Genomic DNA, 6,938 nt, shown 5'->3' with positions numbered 1-6,938 from the left:
GCTAAAACCACCACTGCACAGAAACTAAATCTACTTCATAAAGTGTCTTTTCTTCACAAATGCAAAGTGTGCCCCATCCCTGGCAGTGTCCAGGGCTTGGAGCAGCCTGGGACAGTGGGAAGTGTCCCTGCCATGGCAGGGGTGGCACTGGATGATCCTTAAGGTCTCTTCCAACCCAAATCAACCCCAAATGTCCCAGCAATGCTCACTGGGAAGCTCCCTCCTCCCTGGGCCATGGAGTGTCCTGAGCTTTTTTCCCTGTTAAACCTTGGAGGTTTAAAACCAAGCGGCTGAAGCTGAAGTTGTGCAGAAGCTGAGAAGCTCCTCTGTGTGGGGCTCTGGCCACCCATGTTTTCCCTTCCTGACACAGAATGCAACACTTCTCTCAAAATTAGCTGAAGGAGCTGGCAGAGGAACAAGCCCATCCCATCCCAGCTCCAAAACACCCAAGTGAGAGCAGCCAGGCACTGGCCCCATCCTGAGTGGGATTAACCAGGGGAAACCACTGCTGCCACCACAGCACAAGCACAGCCCTGCTCCCACAGAGATGTTCTCCGTTTTTTCCAAGAGAAAGCGCTCCAAGACAGCGGCTCAAGCAGAAAATGTGCAAGTGTGACCTACATAGGGGGGAGAGCTGAGGAGCAGCAGCTGCAGGAAGAGATCCAGCCCAAAGGTTCAACACAACGAGATTTAACTGACTGGAAACCCCTCACACAGAGGGGCAGGGCAGGTTCACCTTCCCCTGCTGCCAGTGCAGCTCCACAGCCCAGGGAAACGGGCAGGAGCTGCCTTCAGAGGCTCTCCAAGGTATTTATCTCCATTAAAAAGCCTCTCCCTCTATTAAATCAGCACTTGAGGAGCACTGGGCTGATAAGCAGCCAGAGGGGTTTTGTTTTGATGCATGAGGCTTGGAGCAGATCCAAATCCTGCAGCACCTCTCCCTGCCCAGCCTGTGGACACAGCCAGGGCTCCGTGCAGCATGGCCTTGGCAGGACATGGAGCAGCTCTGGGATGAGCCTGGCTGACACCCTGCCCTGCTGCTGCTGAGGAGCTGCTTCCCAGCCCTGACACGGGAGAGGCAGAGAGCAGCTCCAGGGAATGCCTGCTGGCATCCCAAGGTGTGCTCCTTCCCACTGGGAACAGCTTCCACAGGCTCTGGCAATCCTGGAATGGCGGGGGTTGGAAAGGACCTAAAGCTGATCCCATCCCACCCCTGCCATGGGCAGGGATATTCCAACAGCAAATCCACCCTTCCCTCCCCCCTCCCCAGGCATGCAGTGTGAATAATTAACCACAACAACTCACTGAGCCTCGTGTCTGGGGAAGGAGAGGCAGAGTTTCCACTTCACTGGCACCAGAATTTCTGTTCCTGCCCCTCCCTCCAGAGCCAGCCCTGCTTGGGGCACCATTCCCAGGGCACCATTCCCCACCTCTCTGGGGCACCATTCCCAGGGGCATCATGCCCTGGGCACCATTCCCAGCCTCCCTGGAGGCACGTAGGAGACACTGGAGCATCTCTGGGGAGCTGCTGCTGTCCCCCTCCCAAGGAAAGGATCCTGCACCCAACATCCCAAAGAAAGGATCCTGTACCCAACATCCCAAGGGAAGGATCCCCCACCCAACATCCCAAAGAAAGGATCCTGTACCCAACATCCCAAGGAAAGGATCCCCCACCCAACATCCCAAGGAAAGGATCCTGCACCCAACATCCCGAGGAAAGGATCCTGTACCCAACATCCCGAGGAAAGGATCCTGCACCCAACACCCCAGGGAGATGTCAGCCCTCAGGAGAGGAGGGCAGGGCAGTGCTGGTCCCTCCAGAGGAGCTGCTGTCCTGGGGTCACCCTGACTGACTGCTTGAGGCCAGGAATTCTGTAATGTGTCAGGTATTTACTGCTTCTGTTCACTCTCCAGCCCCAAGCAGCCCAACTGCAGCAGAGGGAGCCCAAGGTGGTGTCAGTGTTGCTGTGTCACCAACCACCCTGACAGCTCCAATCCCAAATTACACCCTGCTTACAAGGCCATGGATCAGCTCCAGCCCCTTTCACCACCCCCTGACTGGAATCTCCTTTCATCCCACTGCTCTCTGCACCTCCCCAGCAAGCTCTGCACATCTGATGGAGAAATGGGAAGCACTGACAGCTGACAGGGAATATTTACCTAAAGGAAGTGAACTCAAAATCCTTTTCTATACCCAAAAAACTCCCTGGAATTATCACCAGTCCAATAAGGAAGCAAATAGCATCCAGTAACTCAATTTAAACCCACAAATAATAAAATGCTCAGCAGCTGAAAAACCCCAAGCCCAAAATTCCTGACAAGGTCCTTTTTATGAGTATTTCAACCATTGACAGAAAAGGAGGTAAAATCGATCAGGGAAAAGGTTATTAAAGTTGCTCATCCAGCTGTGGTGGGAAGTGTATCCTGCCCTCCTCATTCCATTTCTGCCTTAGGTCAGAAATTATTTACCAGCTGAAAATCCCACCTGAAGGAAGAGTTAACAATGACAGCTACTAATTCCCAGCTATCTCTTCCTCCAAGGATTTCCAGAAGTTTCTCCCATTCCACACCATGGGTATCACCAGAACCAGTTCTCATCCCATTGATCACCAGCCCAGAGCTTGAAGAGAAATCAATGCAGCGCCCAACATGGTACCATGGGAAGAAACTCTGAATTTGATTTCCTATTGCAAGGACAAGGGGCAGCTTTTCACAGTGAAACTGGAACCCAACTTTGTTTTCCTGTTCTAAAAGTTTTCATTCCAGGGCAAAGGGGAGAACAAAATAAGCTCAGGGAAAATGAATTCTATGGTGCAGCAGAGCCAGACACGGCCATGCCAAGGAGAAGTGGGTGACCCTTGGCTGGAGATGTTCTCCAGATGGGTCCAGCACTGGAGAAGTTCTCCACCACCACATCCAGACTCACACCTGAGCTAAAATCCAGACTTCCGGGAAAAGCCTCACTTTTAACTTTCAGGTAACAGCTTGACTTCACTGCTTCTGCCCCTGAGCAGGGATTTATCCTCCTCTCTTCCCTCTCCAATCCTTTCCTCCCTTTGCTTCCCACCATCCCTTCAGCGGCTGCTGAGCTCAGAAACCTGTCAGGAACCACCACTGCGCACCAAGGTGAGGTCTGTAGTGAAACCTGGCAGGTATTCCCAGCCCAGCTGCTCCATGGTGCCCCTGGATCACTCTCAGGGGTTTGGGGTTTCTCCTCCCCATCCCTGGCAGTGCCCAAGGCCAGGCTGGAGGGGCTTGGAGCAGCCTGGGACAGTGAAGGTGTCCCTGCCATGGCAGGGGTGGCACTGGGTGATTTTCAAGGTCCATCTGCTCAGATCACCCATGATAAAACAACTCTAAGGAAATACAAATAACCAAAAAACATCTGGAAGTGCTTGGGGCAGCTTCATATTTCACTTTCCTTTAGAGCTTGACTGTCCCAGGCAGGGAACTCCCAGCCCTGCTGGACAATTGCTCTGGGGCTGATGAGCCCCTGAAGGAGAAAAGTGTTTTCCTGCTCCAGGAAGGAATTTCTGCTGCTGGTGCCCACTGCCCTGCCACTCCCCCACTCCTGACTTTTGGGGTCCCCCCTCCATAAGACACCTCCTCCCCACACCTGGAACAGGGGTGGGAGCTCCACAATGAAGCTGCAGAACGTGCAGGGCTCACCTTTGCAGCAAACTGTGTGTGACAGTGTGTCTGACACTATAAACCAGTAACCCAGAGCACCCAGGGGCCTCTGGGCAGCCCCCCTCCCTCTGGGCTCACTCCTCAGGCTCAGGGCAGCAATTCCCTGCTCCCAGCTCTTACCTGGCTGAGGTGGGTGAGGAGGTGGCATCTGGTGGTGCATCATGGGGTAGGGTGGGGGCTGCTGGTGGGGCAGCAGCCCTGGGTGTGCTGGTGCCCCCAGGGGGGTGATGCCAGGCCCGCTGGGGTGCTGGTGGGGCTGCTGGGGGTTCTGGCTGTGCTGCTGCTCCATTTGCTGGCGAGCCCTCAACTCGGCGTACTTGAGCTGCTCCATGTGGAAGTTCTGCCTCTCGGTCAGCAGCTGCTGCCTCTGCTGCTCCAGCTGTGCCAGGACAGAGGGCAGAGGTCAATAATGAGTTAGTAATGATGCATTTCCAGCTGTGCTGCTGCCCCTGCTGCTCCAGCTGTGCCAGGACAGGACAGAGAGCAAGCTGAGTTAGCAATGATGCATTTCAAACATCTCCTGCCCATCAGTGGGTTGGGTTGGGTTGGAAGAAGCCTCTCATCCCAACCCCACCAAACCCAAAGGAACTGCTGTCCTGTGGATGTTTGCAGCAGGTTCTGGGAAAGGCTCTGGAGCTTCTTCTAGCTGGGACACATGAACTCACCTCGTTCTGTCCTAAAAGCTCTGAGCAGCACAGCTCGTTACTCACTGAGCTCTGCACTGAGAACTCAGCCCTGGCACAGCTCTGCAAGAAACTGGGGGTTTTCCTCTCCATCTTCTGCACGTTGGGATGAGGGAGAGCAGGAACCTCAGGGGATTTTCTAGGGAAGCCTGAGGCAGAAGGTGTGTGCAGCTGCAGGAGCTCAGGGATCACAGGCAGGATCCCCCTCCATCCTCTCAGTGCAGGAATTGGATGTCACAGCAGCCAGACACAGATTTGCACCATTAAGAGTTTTATGTAAAAAACTCATGTCATTTAGGCCAATGAACATCAAATAGGCTGCTTTGATTAATTATGAAGTCACATAGAGAGTGAGACCTGAGCAACCCGGCCTAGGGAAGGTGCCCCTGCCCTGGGTGGAACCGGATGATCCAGAAGATCCTTCCAACCCAAACCAGCCTGAGATTCCATGGAAAGACAAAAAAACCCAGAGAAAGCATTTCCTACCACTGGGCATCTCTATGATGGGTCGGGGCCCTGGTGAAGGAAGTGCTGTTTGACTTATTTCAGGAATACTGACCCTTTCCCACGTGATTACATTAATATATACAATAATATATCGTTATACCCGTGGCCAGCCAGACCCGGGGCTGCGTGACTCGTGTACAAACACTGAAGCAGCGCTTTCAGGTAGGCTCCACAGCTCAGCTGAAAAGCAGGTTGCCAAGGAGACTCTCACCTAGCAGGAGTTCTCCAAAAATCCCAAAGCTGCCTCGGTAGCGGCGCTGGCAGGCTGGCTGCAGAGGAGGCAGGCAGGGCAGGGGAAGGCAGCTCACAGAGGCGCCTTTGAGCGGCCCCAGCTGGGCCGAGCTCATGAATTAAACATGAGCCGGCCGGGGGAGCTGCTCCCGGCCACAATGGCATCATTCACGCTGCCCTGGCTCCTTTCTGCTCTCATCTGCTGAGGGAAGCACCCGATAAATCCACCCCACCGGGGAAATGGGGTGTGTGGGGAAACATTCCCGAGGTGGCAGACAGCTGGGAGAGGAATTCCTGCAAATGACCCCAAACAAAGGCTCAGGCAACGCTTTTTTGTTCCTTTGAGACCCTTTTGTGGCCCTGCTTTGCTCTCTTCGTGGCACCCCATACTGTCACAGTTTAAGAGTCTTTACAAGGATGCCCAAACAGCAGCCAGTGCCTGAAAATTCACATTGGAGGAGGAAAAGCAGGGAAAACTTCCCTTCTACACAAGCCCTGTGCTTGGGATGAGGAAAGGCAGTTAGAGTAAAAAAAAGGCACAGAAAGACAAGTTATAACGTGAGCTGGGGCTAAAGCTGAGCCAAGCTCCAGCTTGGGCTCTAGTGCAGACCCAAGCCCTGGCTCTGCAGCAGGCTCTGCCCCACCTCAGACACAGCCCCCAGCTATTCCCCCAGACTGGCACTAAAACAACTTCTTTAAATAACACATTTCCAGTGGGAACTCCATCAGGGACCTGCAGCTGCTCTCCCACCTCACACACTCCTGCAGGAATGGGGCAGCAGCAAGGCTGAGAGCCTTCACCGAGGTCAGCTGTGCCCAGAACCCCGAGTGCCTGGGCTGGGAGGGTGTGGATGTCACCAGGGCAGCCCCCTGCCAGGGCAGGGTCCCCTGGGCTGTGCCCAGGTGCGTCTGGGATGTCTCCAGAGAGGAGACTCCAGCCCCCCTGGGCAGCTGTTGCAGGGCTCTGCCCCTGCATGGACAGAGGCTGTTCCTGCTGCTGGGCTGGAACTGTTGTGGTTTGGTTTGTGCCACTGCTCCTTGTGCTGTCACTGAGCAGAGCCTGGCACCTTCTCCTGGCACCCAGTTTGAGAGATCTGTGTGCATTGATGGGATCCCCTGGGAGCCTTCCCTCCTCCAGGCTGAGCAGGCCCAGCTCCTGCAGTCCCTGCTCATCAGAGATGCCCCAGAGCCCTGAACATCTCTGTGGCCCCTGCTGGACCCTCTCCTGCAGAGCCTCTCCACAAAAGCCCACTGAGGAAACCAGCTGCAATTCAGGGAGGTGGTTCTGGGTGTCACAGCTGACAATGCCAATATCCAACACCCCTTTCTGTGCTGCTGTCAAAGTGCTGCACCAGGAGGTGCACTTAACGTCCACTCATATAACAGATCAGTGTGCCACAGTCTCATCTCCAACACAGAGCTTCCTTTCAGGGGGAATTTCCCCATGGAAAGGGTGCTCAGGCTTTGGAAGGGGCTGCCCATCCCTGGAGGTGTCCCAGGAACTCCTGGAGATGGCACTCAGTGCTCTGGGCTGGGTTCAAGGTGTGCACTGGGCACAAGTTGGACTCCATGGGCTGGGAGGGATTTTCCAGCCCAGGGAATTCAGGAATTCCTCCCTGAACAGAACCAGCAAAGCTTCAGGTGCCATTAGTAATTCTGGGTGGGCCAAGCTCCACCACCAGCCCCTGGTTTCCCACACTCAGCAGTGGCACTGCTGACACTGCTCAGCTCCAACACAAATAAAATAAATGTGTTTTGCCTGAGATGTAACACCCTGCAGGCCGCAGCACTGACTCCTGCCAGCACTCACAGCCCTGCTCCCTCCCT

General features: G+C 54.7%; 1 protein-coding gene across 1 annotated transcript in view; it reads right to left on the bottom strand.

Annotated features, from left to right (window-relative positions):
* Nucleotides 1-3,616: 3,616 nt before the first annotated feature.
* The window catches only part of SMARCC1 (SWI/SNF related, matrix associated, actin dependent regulator of chromatin subfamily c member 1), a gene marked incomplete at its 3' end in the record, with an annotated part of 56,070 nt that continues 52,748 nt past the window's right edge, over nt 3,617-6,938 (bottom strand). The window contains exon 27 of the mRNA XM_031062817.1: nt 3,617-4,069. Coding sequence (XP_030918677.1) covers nt 3,617-4,069 — 453 coding nt within the window. The remainder of the gene's footprint in view (nt 4,070-6,938) is intronic.

This window comes from Geospiza fortis, unplaced genomic scaffold (genome assembly GCF_000277835.1).
Source record: "Geospiza fortis unplaced genomic scaffold, GeoFor_1.0 scaffold178, whole genome shotgun sequence".
NCBI classification, from domain to species: Eukaryota; Metazoa; Chordata; class Aves; order Passeriformes; family Thraupidae; genus Geospiza; species Geospiza fortis.
The sequence above is the reverse complement of the archived record's forward strand: the minus strand, read 5'-3'. Positions and strand labels throughout refer to the sequence as shown.